This window comes from Monodon monoceros, unplaced genomic scaffold (assembly GCF_005190385.1).
Source record: "Monodon monoceros isolate NGI ecotype Baffin Bay Population unplaced genomic scaffold, NGI_Narwhal_1 Super_Scaffold_2, whole genome shotgun sequence".
Taxonomy (NCBI): Eukaryota; Metazoa; Chordata; class Mammalia; order Artiodactyla; family Monodontidae; genus Monodon; species Monodon monoceros.
The window spans coordinates 77,529,341-77,543,153 of NW_021703776.1; the positions used below are offsets into that span (position 1 = coordinate 77,529,341).

Genomic DNA, 13,813 nt, shown 5'->3' on the forward strand with positions numbered 1-13,813 from the left:
CATGTGTGAACCATTTAGGTGGTGCGACCACCCGGTACAAGGCGTTGTCAGTGCCTGGTCTACACTCCTCCCAGAGTTTTCTGTAAAGCCTGAAGTTATCAGACTGGCATAAGCTAACCACCATTATTCTTCTAAGCTGAAATTTTCCAGCCAAAAGCAAAGACAGACATGTTTTAGTCAACTGAGTTTAACGCTATTAAGCTTTTTCAACTCGTGGATACAACCTCCTACTAGCTTTGTGGGCCATCTTAGCCAAGTGGGAAAACAAAAAACAGTGCAGCTCAGTTGGTTCACAGAAACCCACCAACCCTACTAGTGAGACAGCTTTGACTGCCAGGATAAGGCTTTTATCTTCCTGTGATTAATTTTCTTCATTTATAAGATGAGGACCCTTTCAAATCTCAATTTCTTAGTTTCTAAATTCTTAAAGTTAGAAGTGAGTAAGCAGCAATATGCATTTCAATTACAACAATTTAAGCTGTTAAATCCTTTTACTAGATGTCTGACTACTTGAAGATACAGGATAAAAATATACAATGGGGGCTTCCCTGGTGGTGCAGTGGTTGGGAGTCCGCCTGCCGATGCAGGGGACATGGGTTCGTGCCCAAGTCCAGGAAAATCCCACATGCCACGGAGCGGCTAGGTCCGCGAGCCATGGCCGCTGAACCTGCGCGTCCAGAGCCTGTGCTCCGCAACGAGAGAGGCCACAACAGTGAGAGGCCCGCGTACCGCAAAAAAAAAAAAAATATATATATATATATATATATATATACACAATGGATTAGTGATTTTGCAATTATCCTGGTACTTCTTTTATATAACCCAACTGTATACTTCAAGAACAAAGTTTTTGTCATTAATTATTGGCTTGTGCATCAAATCCGGAGGAATACAGTTAAATTCCCATTTCATTTTGTCCGGGGAGGAAACCCGACTGCCAAGAATTGCTCCAGCTCCCTTTAACAAGCAACTTGTTAAAAAAAGAAAAAGAAAAAAGTGGGGGGGCCTTTTGAATAAGTTTGAATAAGGGAAACACTTAAGTTGTTTGGGGGCCTCCCCCTTAAAATATAAGAATAAGTCACAAAACTTCATCTCACAGCATTTAATGCTCTCAATATTTAGAAAATAGAAATTTCCAAGCAGTCTTAAGTATTTTTGTACAGAACATACGCAATGTTTTGCTTCCTTTTTGCAGTTTGGAATTATTTTTGGTGATGCCTGAAGGAGGTTATAACAATGGTCTCCTCAGTGGTATTGTGAATGCACCTGTTTGCCTATTCAAATAATTTCTGGAGAAGCATTCTATTTAAACAAGAGTGTCAGAGAAATCTGCCCTATTTGAACAAGTGAGAGTTTGTTTCATTAACAAAACGCAACAAGTATGTACAGTAAGAATCAGCTACCAGTAAGCGACTCTTTGCAAAAGCATCTTCAGTGATCATATTCCAGACAGGAATAGCCTCTTAGTTTCACCAAACGTTATTTTTATACTTTAACACACCGAAAATAAACTTAAATGCAATATGAATATTAAAACTGGAGACTGGATGATATTCATAAACTTATATGACTACATACAACATACACAAAAACTTACTTAGTTTAAGAGTGACTACTGAAGATGAAAGTCTCTTGACCTACAGAGTTAAGAGGCACTGGGTGACTGACTGTAATACAACCCAATGCAATCAAAGGATAACACAGTGTGGTACTCACCTAGGAACAAAATGGAAGGCTCACAAAAACTCCACAGGGCACTCAAAACTGACCTCACAAATGGTGGCTTCAATCATACCAATTGGTTAGGGAATAGAAAATGTTACTCAGAAATCCTTCTCTCCTCCAAAATGAAGGGCCTGCCTGGATCCCAAGGTCTTTTCCAGCTCTAGCATTCTGTGACTAACTTACCTAGAGGGTTAGGCATTTGAAGGATCTGTGTAATTAGCCACCAACTGTAGCGAATCATCCCCTAAGTACTCCCATGGAGCAATTCAAAACAGCTGCTTGGTTCAGGCCTGTTTTAAGAGGTTGGGTAAATGGGGGTGGGAGGGTGATGGGAAGACTGCATTTACTCTGAAATACCAGCTTCTCACAAGTCAATTCAGAAATGCTCCAAATTTCTAAGAAATGCTTCACATTCTTAAGTTAATAGTTCAGAAAACTAATAAACATCTGTGCAACTAGGTATGCTTTGGACAAATTACAATACAATCTCTCTGGGTCTCCACATCCTGTCCCAAACTAAGGGGGCTAGTGCAGATTTCTGGTGAATCGTCTAGGTTCAACATTCTATCAAGATTTCTTAGTTTCTATTGAAAACATTCACCCAATTCGGGCAATTTTGAGTCATCACTTTCGTCTGCTACAGACTATTAGACCCTGGGATCTTGTTTTAAAACTAAAGTTGGCAGATATTTCACCTGAAACTCTTTAGCTCTTTGGGGATGGGGACAAAAGTGCTTTCGTGATGAAGTAGTTATGAACCAGTCCTTTATTTTTCATTAAGAGCGTGTTTCCTTAGGCCCGCCGAGACCGGTAATTACTAACCCACAGCAACTCTCCAAAGCTGCACACCTTCCCTCCTTAGGATCTGATGTCCTAGTTACACAGCAATACAGGAAAACTTGTCCAGTTAGCTTTGTTTCGTGGAACATTTCTACACCTTCTCCCCCAGAAATGACTTCTCCCTAGCTAACAGAAGTGTTCAGATTCCACACTCATTCAGACCCACGGTAAAGCCCAGCTCCAGGAGGGCCAAGCGGACAGGAATGCACCACTACCCTTCGAAATTAAAGTTGATGGGAGCTGTGTTCTCACCCGGCCGGGGCCGAGCCGGCCGGGTGCAACGGCCGCACCGCCGGGCTGTCAGGTCGGTCTCGGTCCCGACCAAGCTGACAGCTTCTGCCAACCGCGGGGGAGAAGATGCGTCCATTGCCACCTGATACCCAGCGGGCTAAAGCACCGTCCTCCGTCCAAAGATTCCCTTGCCCTCCAAGACTAACAAAAATACAGTGTCCTGCAGGAGGACAACGGGCAGGCGCCCCAGAAAAGCCCAGGGAGGAAGAAGTGGGGCTGGAGACGCCCGGTCCTGCCGGCAACTCACCTTCTGCTGCCTCCGGGCCATGTCGGTGGGCTGCTTGGCGTTGAAGGGGTACGCGATGCATCTCACCACGAAGACGTAGAGCTGCAGGCGGATCCTCCGCTCCTGCTCCTCGTCCAGCAGCCGTTCGGGCTCGTCTCGCCCCTCGCTGAGCACCGAGGGGCTCGGGCTCACGGGTCTGGCTGCGCCGCCGCCGCCGCCGCCCGCGCGCCCTGCCGCGTCCCGCCGCCCTTCCCGAGCCGGGGCCGGCTGCGCTCGCTGAGAGCTGCCGGCCGCCACCAGCACATCGCGGCTCTCCTCTTCCAGCCCCTCGTCCGACTCCTCTTCGCTGGAAGACGGGTCCAGCATAGTGCTCGGGGCACCCCGCCGCTCGGCCCGCGGCCCCCAGGCGCCTCACCCCCTGCCGCTGCGCCCGCGGGTCTGAGGGAGCTGCGCGGCTGGCAGCAGCGGCCGCAGAACGAAAGGGAAACTGGCCGAGGCTTTCCGGACACGTCGAGTTAGACCCAAGTGTTTCCTACCACCAGGGCGAAAGGGGCGGGCGGCAGCCGAGAGGAGGACTGGTAGCGGCGGGGGTGGAGGAGCCGCCGGGATTAAATAGGCGGAGTTAGCGTCGGGGGTGAGCCCGAGCGCCTGGTGAACTGCTCGGCTGGCCCGAGCCCCGCCAGCCCCGTAGTCCTCCAACGTCCGCCGGACGAGGCGGAGCCGCCCGAGCGCCCGGGTGCAGGTGGGGAACCTGTGGCGCCTACAACAAGCAACACGTGGAATGGAAGGTTGAGGAGCGGGCGCGGGGTCGCGGAGTGCGCGTGCGCGCGCCGCCGGCGCCGCCGCGACCCTGGCCGAGTGCCCGGGTGTCAAGCGCGTAGTTTGCAAAGATGCGGAGCGCTGAGCGCAGTGGCTCTGTGTGCGCCCACCCGGGATGCTTGGACTGCCGTGACACCACCACCACCACCACCACCACCACCTATCCCCTCTTCTCCCGCAAGCTTCCTGAGGGACAGGCGGACGTGGGGCAGGAGAGCTGGCCCTCTCCACCTCCCCGGGTGAGCGGAACAGCCAGAACGTGAGTCTCCAACCCGAATTTGATACCCAGGGTTGAACCCCAGCACGGAAAAGTGGGGCCAGAGCCGTTTACCGCCAAATAACGTGGAGAAGAGACTTTAAAAAGTCTCTCGCTCTGCTCTGCTGCTGTTTGACGCTATGCTGAAGTCCAAATTGTAAAAGTCAGAGGAACATTCTTGAAAAGAAAAGCAAAAACAAAATACATGAGGCTTTCTTTTTAAACTGTCTTTATTCCTGTAGATGCATGAGTAAGACCGGTTTTATATCTGCGAAATGGCACTCTGCTTCAGCTCACACATAGCTTTATTTTCTGGGTTGGGATGCGGTTGACTCAAGACAGGTTGTGCAGTGTAGACATTTATTCAGCAGATTTTTTAGCACACGCCCGGTGTCCAGCACTGTTAGCGTTTGGACGAGGCCGCAGCGCCCTGGGACACACACTTGGTCACTATCGGTGCCGGCCTCAAGTGGGCGTCTCGTAGCTGCATCCGAAGCCTGTCTTAGCAGATTTCTCAGTCCCAAAGCCAGAACCACCTAGGAGTTTCTTTCTGTGTTTTTTCCGGTATTCTTAATCCGGACAAAGGAGGAAATAGGGAAAATAGTGCATTTAACATAAGGTGCAGTGCGCAGTGGCCAAACTGAGGCGATGGAAGCTCAGTGCAAATATCACCCCGCCGGTGAAACTACCGGCTCTGAGCTCGTCTACCCCGTGGCCAAATAGCAGCTGTAGCTTTTTCGAGCCACTTCCGCAGTTAGGTACACATGAGGGAGGCTTTCCTTCTGCATTTACTCATAGTCTCCCAAGATGTAGAAAGACAAAGAAGCATTTACTCCTGGGGAAACTTGCCTATTTATCAATCCTTACAGGTGCCCACGGTGATGAAAGGTGTTCACTGAGGGCGTGACTGCTGGCTGATCTCCAACTGCCAAGGAACACAAATCTCAAAAACTGATGTATTTAAAGGCAATATTGTTCACTTTTTGGCAAGGTAAACCATAAATAACAAGCTTATTCATTTAAGTTATAGTATCTAATGTTATATACATAGCACTCTACATTTTGCAAAGTTTTGTAAACGTGCTTGTCGAATAATGTCACCAAAGCAAACTTTTGAGAAAGGTAGTGATGATGATAATGATGATTACCATTTACATGCTTTGTACCCTTTACTAAGCCCTAAGTAAGCCCTTTACTGCACTAAGCCCTTTACATACATTATCCCATTTATTGTTAGTTCCATTGTACAGATAAGGAACCTGAGACTTAGGGAATCCTCTTTCCTACAGAAGGAACAACTAATAGAACAAGGATGCAACACACTGAATCCTCTCTACTTCCAAATAGTAGCTTTACTATTACAATTTGTTTGATTATAAATCAGTATATTAAATGTATGATGTTTATTAAACTGATACTTAAAATAAGAATTTAATTCCTAGGCACATAAAAGTATAATTTATATACAGCAGCTTTATTGCCCTTCCTTTTCTTGCCAAGGAAAGGTATCTTTTCAGCTTCCTTTATTAATTAGTTAAAATTGCTTGATGTGATAGCTTATTATTCTCTTCCTATTAAAAAATGGTTTTCAAAGATTCTCCAAGCCTTGGAAATCCCACTGGAAAACATCTAATAATTTGTAGAATAATACATACAGTGTTTCCTCTATAAAGATGAAAATGGTTAAGGGGCATAAATTACAGAAATATCCAAAACAACAAAGAGAATGTTTAAGGATTTCATTAGTTAAACATACATTGGTTAAGAAAGTAACATTGTTAACGTTATGCAGGGTATATTTAGAAGAACAAGATACAGTCTCTGACCTTTAGAAGATTACAGTTTAAAGAATGACAGATGAGAAAAACACTTACTAAAAAAACCCAGAAAATAAATATTGGTATTGCAATCTGACGATCGGTCTAATAACCTGGGAGATAATGGTTATACAGAGAAAAAGTAGCTTATTCAAGACAGAGTAAGAGGAGGCTTCCAGGATGCTTGACATATGTTTTGAAGAATGATTCATAGCTCTTTGGGTGAGGGCACTATAGACCAGAGGAACCACATTTGCAAAGGTATGAAATTGTTTGCCACATTTGGAGAACTGCAAGTAAACTTGGCATGCCTGAAATAAAGGCTACATGTGAAGATGGGGAAGATGAGGCTAGAGAACAGAGTCAAATTCAGCCTTGAGCAGAAGGACAGTGGGCAGGTGTCCATGGCCTTGTACGCCATGCTTTGGAATTTAAACTATGTCCTGAAGAAAATGGGTATACACATAAAGGTTTAAGTAAGGTACAACATAAGGTGACCTATAACTCTGAAGAGTCAATCTGGAGCAATGTAAGGGCAGTGAAACCAGGTGCAAGATACCAATGAGATTACTAAGGAAATCTGGGAGGGAAACAATGAGGGCTTGAATTTAAGATGAGGACAAGGGGTGGGAGTGGGGGAAGAAAGCTTAAGAGGTGGACAAAGGAATTAATAGAACATATACGAGGAGCTGAAGAAGAGGGTCAAGGGTAGAATATGATTCCCAGGATAGGGTAACTTGACTGAGAATAGAAGAAATATGAACTTCTAGAGGACATGTAGCTATAGAGAAACATCAAGTTATGAGGAGCTTATCAGAGTGCTCCTAGACCCATTTGGAAATGCAAACCTGTTAACTCACATCTGGATAAAGGAATCATCAGCATATTGGTGGTAGTTGAAGCTACAGACAGATATGGATAATGAGGTCCATAAAACATGTTTCAGACTGAGAAAAGGGCCAATGATGTGTCTCTGAGGAACCCTCCCTTCCTCTTCTCCAAAAAGAGATGGTTTGAAGAAAAGGGATCTGAAAGGAAAACCCGATCATTAAACATTAACTGTGCCCTAATAATTATTAATTAACATTTTCAACTTTGTGCTTATACTAATGTTCTTGCCAAATTTCTACCTTAAATATTACCTTTTCAGGTAATTATAACTTCAGTTGATGCTCTGGGATAATTGAGTAAATGATGCCCAACATAAGACTATGATTGCTCTGTACCATTTCAAAAATACATAAAATACACTTGAATTTATTCAGTGATTCATTTTTATTTTCGTCAAGGTGAGCATAAAAACAAATTGAAGTTATACTGCTTTTTAATGAAACACCTCTAATGCTAGGGAAAGATGGATGCACAATAATAAAATAGAATATAAAATATGTTTTGGCGATGATATTTAAGGAAACAGGTGTGTGACCTGAATAGCTATAGGTGGTCTGTTTTCTCGTTGAGAATTGATTTGTGCATTTGACCGGAAAGCAAGGTATTAACTCTTTCAAGTCACAGATGAAATCATTCTTTCATTGAACAGACATTTTTGGGGGCACCCACTCTAGGCTATGCACTATTCTGAGTAGATAAAAACAGTAGAATTTAGTCGCTGAGGGGACGTAGCAAACACGAGCAAAATAAGAAGTTATGGTAATATATGCTCTTGTGGTCATAGAGAAAAACATTCACAAAATATCCCTTAAGTGTTTTGGGAGTCTATTATTTTTTGTAGTTACAGCTAAAATTATATAAAAACAGACAGAGGAATCTTTTTCAGGTCAAATGGAAGGACTAGTTTTGCAAATATGTATGAGAAAAATGTCAACTCACAAGCCCAGCTAATAAAAGGGTACGCATTTGCAAAAGTAAGATAAAAACCAATTTTTTGAAACTTTAAGATGAGTATTTATATCTTATGAGGCAATAATCCTCCTGGCAACCTTATTTAAATCCCTCTCCTTACTTTGCTCAGCTTTTTCTTTTTCGCCTCTCAAGTTAGAATTTGAATCCTAGAAAGAATCATTCTGTGACCCCACCTTTTACAGATAAAGGGTAAAAATATATGCAGATGATCAGCACAAATTGACCAGAAAAATGAGTAATCCACACTGATACCCACACAAGATACAGCCAAAGGTTTATTGTGAAGATTAAATAAAATAATGCATTCAAGCACTAAAAGATTGTCTGGTATAGAGTAAACTCTCAGTAAATGCCAAGTATTTTATTGTTATTGTAATTGTTTTATTATGTAGCTCACTTTTAACCATAGAACTATAGAAATAAATTGTAGATAAACTAGTAAATGGTTCAATGCATTTATTTATTGATTTTTACATAGCTTATAATTTGTGTTTCTAAATTATTTGCCTTGAAACAGCCAGCCTAAAAGAACTCCCAAATACGTTAAGGTGTTTTATTAAAATCTTAAGGATTTCATAATTTTTATAAGATGGTTTGAGCCCACAATAAGAAGCTACTTTCCTTCTGTTCCTATTCAATCTGTCAGCATTCATCAATGATTGATTACCGTTCCATTTTTCAATTTCCATTTTGTAAGAAATTTGGAGAAGGTAACGGAAATGAGTTTGTTGTAAAGTACAGGGAGTAAAGAAAGGTAAAAGCATACCGTGACCTCTGAGCCTAAAATTTCGTGAGAAAAGTCTTGCCTTAATTCAAGATGTACAATATATGTGATGATAATTATGGTCTCCTAGAGAAGAAGGAACTTAACCTGCAAGAACTTGTTTGTGTTTTAAATGGTAATAGAGACACAAACTGTGCTTTTTGTGGGACTGGATTAAAATCTACTAATTATGCTCATAAATGGATAAAGTAGTAAATGGAGTTTTTTCCCTCTAGCTTTCACAGTTGTTTTGCACTTTTATTGACTTTGTTGTTTAACACATGTTCTGCCAGTCAGTAACATTTATTGAGTGCCTAGTCTATATTAAGCACTATACTAGGACACTGTAAAGAGAGCATTGCATTGATTGAACAGGAATTCAACCAACGTCTCAAGAGATGAGAATTCTACTCCTATTAAAAAAACAAAACAAAAAGCTAGACCATTTCAACAATGATGCTCAAGAAAATTAAACTGAAATAGAAAAGTAAACTGAAATTAAATTGAAATAGAGTTTTTATCAGAGAAAATTATAAGGGATAGTCAAATGATACTAAGTGGGGAAAATGATATGTCTTTATTAATTATTTACTATTACCCTGGTCTGTAACAGTGATTAACACACTTGTTCTCAGGGCCTATTTACCCTCTTAAAACTTAGTAAGGACCCCAAAGTTCTCTTGGTTATGTGGGTTATATTTATTAGTATTTCTAATATTAGAAAGATAAAACTAAGGAAATTTAGAAATGACTATTAATTCTCTTAATAATAACCTATTATATAACATGTTGTATATGTTTATGAAAAAAACACTGTATTTCCAAAAGAAAAAGTTGAGTGGGAAGAGTTGTACTATTTTACACTATACAAATCTCTTTAATGTCTGGCTTAGTAGAATTCACGTGCTTCTACATTCTCATATCTGCTTCTACTTCAGTCTGTTGCAATACATTGTTTAGTTTGAAACAGATGAAGAAAATCCAACCTTATATAGATATGTGGTTGAAAAAGGAAGTATTTTAATAGCCTTTCACATAATTATGGATATTCTTCTTTGATATTAAACCAAAACTCAATGAGTGGTAGTTTCTTTAAGGTTAGTTGCAATGTGGAATCTATAAACACATCAGTAAATTTTTCTTACTCTGTGATTTTAAAAAATCCATTAGTCTGTCTTGAACTTTGAATGGATCTTTTACTGATGCATGATTTCATAATGTCATTCATTGGTCATTTGGAAAACACTGGTTCATTGGGTAATGTAGATTGTCCAAAAGTTGACACATTTTATTTTATTATATAGTATCCAACAAATTACATTTGTCAATAATTTCATCGAAAAAGTCATTAAGTACTGGAAAACTATCGTTTACTTTGGCAGATAACGTTTTACAAAATTCTAATTTTCACCTGGAAGCTTGAATTTATCACTGGCACAACAAAACTGTCAGTTGTTTTCCTTAAAGTGACAAGCTCACTTCACTCACATTTGAGAAAATGTCTGCCAAATATCTGAGTAACAATAATTTGTCAAGTTGCTCTCTCAAGTAAAAATGGTGTTCTATGAAAAAGCAGATAGTTCAGCTTGCAACTCAGTCCTCCAGACAATCATTGTACTTCGTTACGCAGCAGAAGTGTTTTATGTGTACTTCCCATTTCACTTCACATTATTTTTTAAATGTGTACCCAAGGGTTGAGATTTTTAAAAATATTTTTTACTGCTTAATCAGAAATATTCATAAGTGAATCTGGCTTATTTTTTTCTGTGTGTGTGCCTGTGAGCACAATGATTATTAAGTGATTTTGGTGCCACTGCCTTGATTCATGCTAAAGCTCCAGCATGAATCCACCATTGTTACTGCACCATCTATGCAATATCAACAGAGTGAAAAAGACAAAGAAGAGATCTTAGTATTCCTATAAAAATAGTTTCAACCTCACAGACCTCCCTGATAGGGTCTCAGGGAACACCCCCCAACCAGGGGTTTGAGGACCATATTTTGAGAATCCCTAGTTTTCAAGGTTAGGTCTCTAATTTTACCATTGCATCACTAATTCTTTTTTTTTTTTTTTTTTCACTTGTTAACTTGTTTATGTCTCTCTGGGCGTCATTCCCGGCACGTGGGGCCGTGGCCTCTGGAACCTTCACTGGCCATCCTTTCCTCGTTTCTCCCCTGGGCACCAGAACCGCGTAGGTAGATACATCCACCCGTCCCCCACATCTGTAGACGCCTCCTGCCTCTTGTGCTATTAGGCCAAACTCTGAGGCTCCCCCAGAGCCTTCATCTATGGGTCTGTCCCGGTGGGGCCTTCCTCCCTGGGGTAGTAGTGCAGGGGATTGGGCCACAGGCTCTCACCGATGATCTCAGCAATCCTGTTAGACCCTGGACAGTTGTGGTCACACAACCAGTTAAGGAAGTTAAGGCTGGTGGTGTCCTGCCTGCGGCTGGGGGCACCTTGTTCATAATCCCAGAACCACTGAACTGGAGTGGAACGAGACGCCCTATATCCAGCGATGCTAAGGTGATACTCCTTAATGATCACGTCGTTCCAGAAGTAGGAGTTGTTCCGAAAGAAAAATATCAACTTGCAGCGGTGCCTGGGATGGCCCAGTTCCTGCACCTCCAAACTGATCATGTAGCTAAGCATGTCTTCATCTTGGTCACTGATCATGGCCGACATGTGGGGTTGGTTCATGATGGCTCTGGCCCAGAAGCCAGGGATGCCCCAGATGATGGCCCTTCTTCCATCCAAGTGAGGCTTCCGAGTCTGACCCATCATGCGCTTGAGCCAAGTGTAGGCCCTGCTGGCTTGGGCATTCAGAGGGCTCAGCTCTAACTACAGGGCTGCCGGCGCCTCCAGCAGGGGCCGGGCGGTCATGGGTCCCGGGTCCCAGCCCTGGCTCTTCCTGCCCCTGCTCCTGGGGCTCCTCCACCTGCACCTCCTCCTGCTATTCCTCCGCCCCCGCCTCCACCCCCTGCATGATGTCTTCCACCAACAGCCCCAACTCCTCCCCGATCCCCGCCACCTCTCCCTCCTCCAGGGCCGCGCCTTGCCACACGACCCTCACCCTGAAAATGGCGGCCTCCTCGCCCGACCCACCAGTTAGTGCCCGCACGGCACCCACCTCCCCCACCGCATCTGGGGACCCGCAGGCCCCTGCTTCCTGAGGACCCCCTCCCACACGCAGGATGACCCGGGGTCCCCGGGCGGCGCCACGTGGCCCTGGCCCTGAGCTGGGACAGCTGCGAAGGAGCGGGAGGTGGGAGCACAGCACGTGGTCCGCAGAGTAGCCCAGCGACTAGAGCCCGCCTGCGCCTCCTCAGACTTCGGGGTGGGGGCGGGGTGCCGATTGGGGCGGGGCTAATTCATCATTTTACTTTCCTCCCAATTTAAGGACAAAGTAAGTATTACACTACGTACAGCAGATATATCCATCCCATGGATCGTATTACAGTTAAAGGTATAGGTGGTGGAAATATTTTCATTACCGTTTTAAATGATCAGATATCTAAATTTTTCATGAATTTTTATGGAATCTGCTCTTACAACTTAAAGCATTTTATTAAATTAGCGAGAGTGTTCTAGAGTATCAATAAAATAATTTTACATTATGATAATTCTGCATTTGATAACACGAAAAATTAAGTTAACATCTAATATAGTGTCTTGGATCTGCATTTAAACATAATGCTACTATTATAAATCTATTAAATTTCCCTGGATTTCTTATTAAGCTATAAAATACCTATCCACATCTCAGAAGTAAACATAAAAATATGTATATGGTATGCTTAGAATTTTTCAACTTTATGTTGTATTTTTTCTATTAATATGGACATCCAGGAATAACTTAATTTTATTAAATCAGTTACAAGTTTACATTTGAAACAAAATTTAGAAATTTAGAGTCGTCTACATGATATAGAAAACTATTCATAATAGGACATTATTAGAACCTGTAGTATTCTGTGAAGATAAAGCCAAAAATTCTATATTGTTTGTAGTCAATGTCATATTTTCACATCTCACTGTAAATAACATGAAAATAAAATCTGTATAAAAATAAACTAATAACCTCTTTATTTACACTGGTCTTTTAATATAATTTAGTTGTGGAAGAACATGAGTTAAAGCCAAATAGGAGTGTGTGTGTGTGTGTGTGTGTGTAAAAATTATGGATTGCTTTTACCACAAGAAGACCTTGCATTTTTGTGATAAAGCTCCTGGCTTTTACTTGTCAATATCACATCCTATGGAAATAAATGTTAAAATAAGGAGAATACTATTTAAAGTCATAGAGCATGGATGAGCTCCAGCGAGTCCAGAAGCCCCTAAAATTATGTGCAAAATGTATCGTATCTATGGACTTTTTTAAAAAGAGAGGTTCCAAAGCTTTTATCATGGAGTTCAAGACCCTAAAAAGTTAAGAACTACTGAATCCGTGCTTTGGTTAGAAGTGGGATAATTTTACACCATATAAACTGGGTAAATCATGTAGAGCCTCAGGTCTATATATGATAACTAAAGTGAGTTAAGCATGAAGGATATGAACCATACCCATGTAACTACACCTTAATAATTAATTGCGGAGTTTTGTTCATCAATTTTTCTATAATCTCCTTAAATTGCCTATGTGTTTTATATTAAAATAATAAGAAGGATTATTAAGAAGTGTTTATTCAAAAATATCTGTATCTGGGCTTCCCTGGTGGCGCAGTGGTTGAGAGTCCGCCTGCCGATGCAGGGGACACGGGTTCGTGCCCTGGTCCGGGAAGATCCCACATGCTGCGGAGCGGCTGGACCCGTGAGCCATGGCCGCTGAGCCTGCGCGTATGGAGCCTGTGCTCCGCAACGGGAGAGGCCACAACAGTGAGAGGCCCGCGTACCGCAGGAAAAAAAAAAAATCTGTATCTAAAATCAGAACAAAATAATGGGCATAAATCACTTATGAAAACATTTAAATTCTAGATAAATATAAGGAGACTTGATTACCAGTTCTATAGTATCAGCAGATAGTTAAATAGGTTTATTATCATACCTAAATTTCTCATCACTCTCTATAAAGTGTGGTTCATGTCTTATAAGAACACTTCTTTGCAAGGTGATAATCGGTGATGTCCCAGAGTCATTTAGAGACTGACAGTATTCTGAGCTACATGTCTTATTTCACAAAGTTATGAATTTGTATTGTAATAACTGTTGTTTGTCT

The 13,813-nt window shown here is 42.1% G+C and overlaps 2 protein-coding genes across 15 annotated transcripts in view; both read right to left on the bottom strand.

Annotated features, from left to right (window-relative positions):
- Positions 1 to 3,869, bottom strand: part of CADPS2 (calcium dependent secretion activator 2) — a 499,759-nt gene extending 495,890 nt beyond the window's left edge. For 9 of the 14 annotated variants that reach the window (XM_029233024.1, XM_029233026.1, XM_029233023.1 and 6 more), the window contains exon 1: positions 3,104 to 3,610. In XM_029233024.1, the coding sequence (XP_029088857.1) occupies positions 3,104 to 3,448 (345 nt within the window). In that variant the 5' untranslated portion in view covers positions 3,449 to 3,610. Of the gene's footprint in view, positions 1 to 3,103 lie in introns of all 14 variants that reach the window. The other 5 variants (XM_029233030.1, XM_029233033.1, XM_029233031.1 and 2 more) reach the window with 2 other exon arrangements.
- A 6,840-nt stretch (positions 3,870 to 10,709) lies between these two features.
- The window catches only part of LOC114901366 (testis-specific Y-encoded protein 1-like), a 45,054-nt gene continuing 41,950 nt past the window's right edge, over positions 10,710 to 13,813 (bottom strand). Inside the window, 2 exon segments of the mRNA XM_029233063.1 lie at positions 10,710 to 11,487; positions 11,489 to 11,846. Coding sequence (XP_029088896.1) covers positions 10,888 to 11,487; positions 11,489 to 11,846 — 958 coding nt within the window. The 3' untranslated portion in view covers positions 10,710 to 10,887.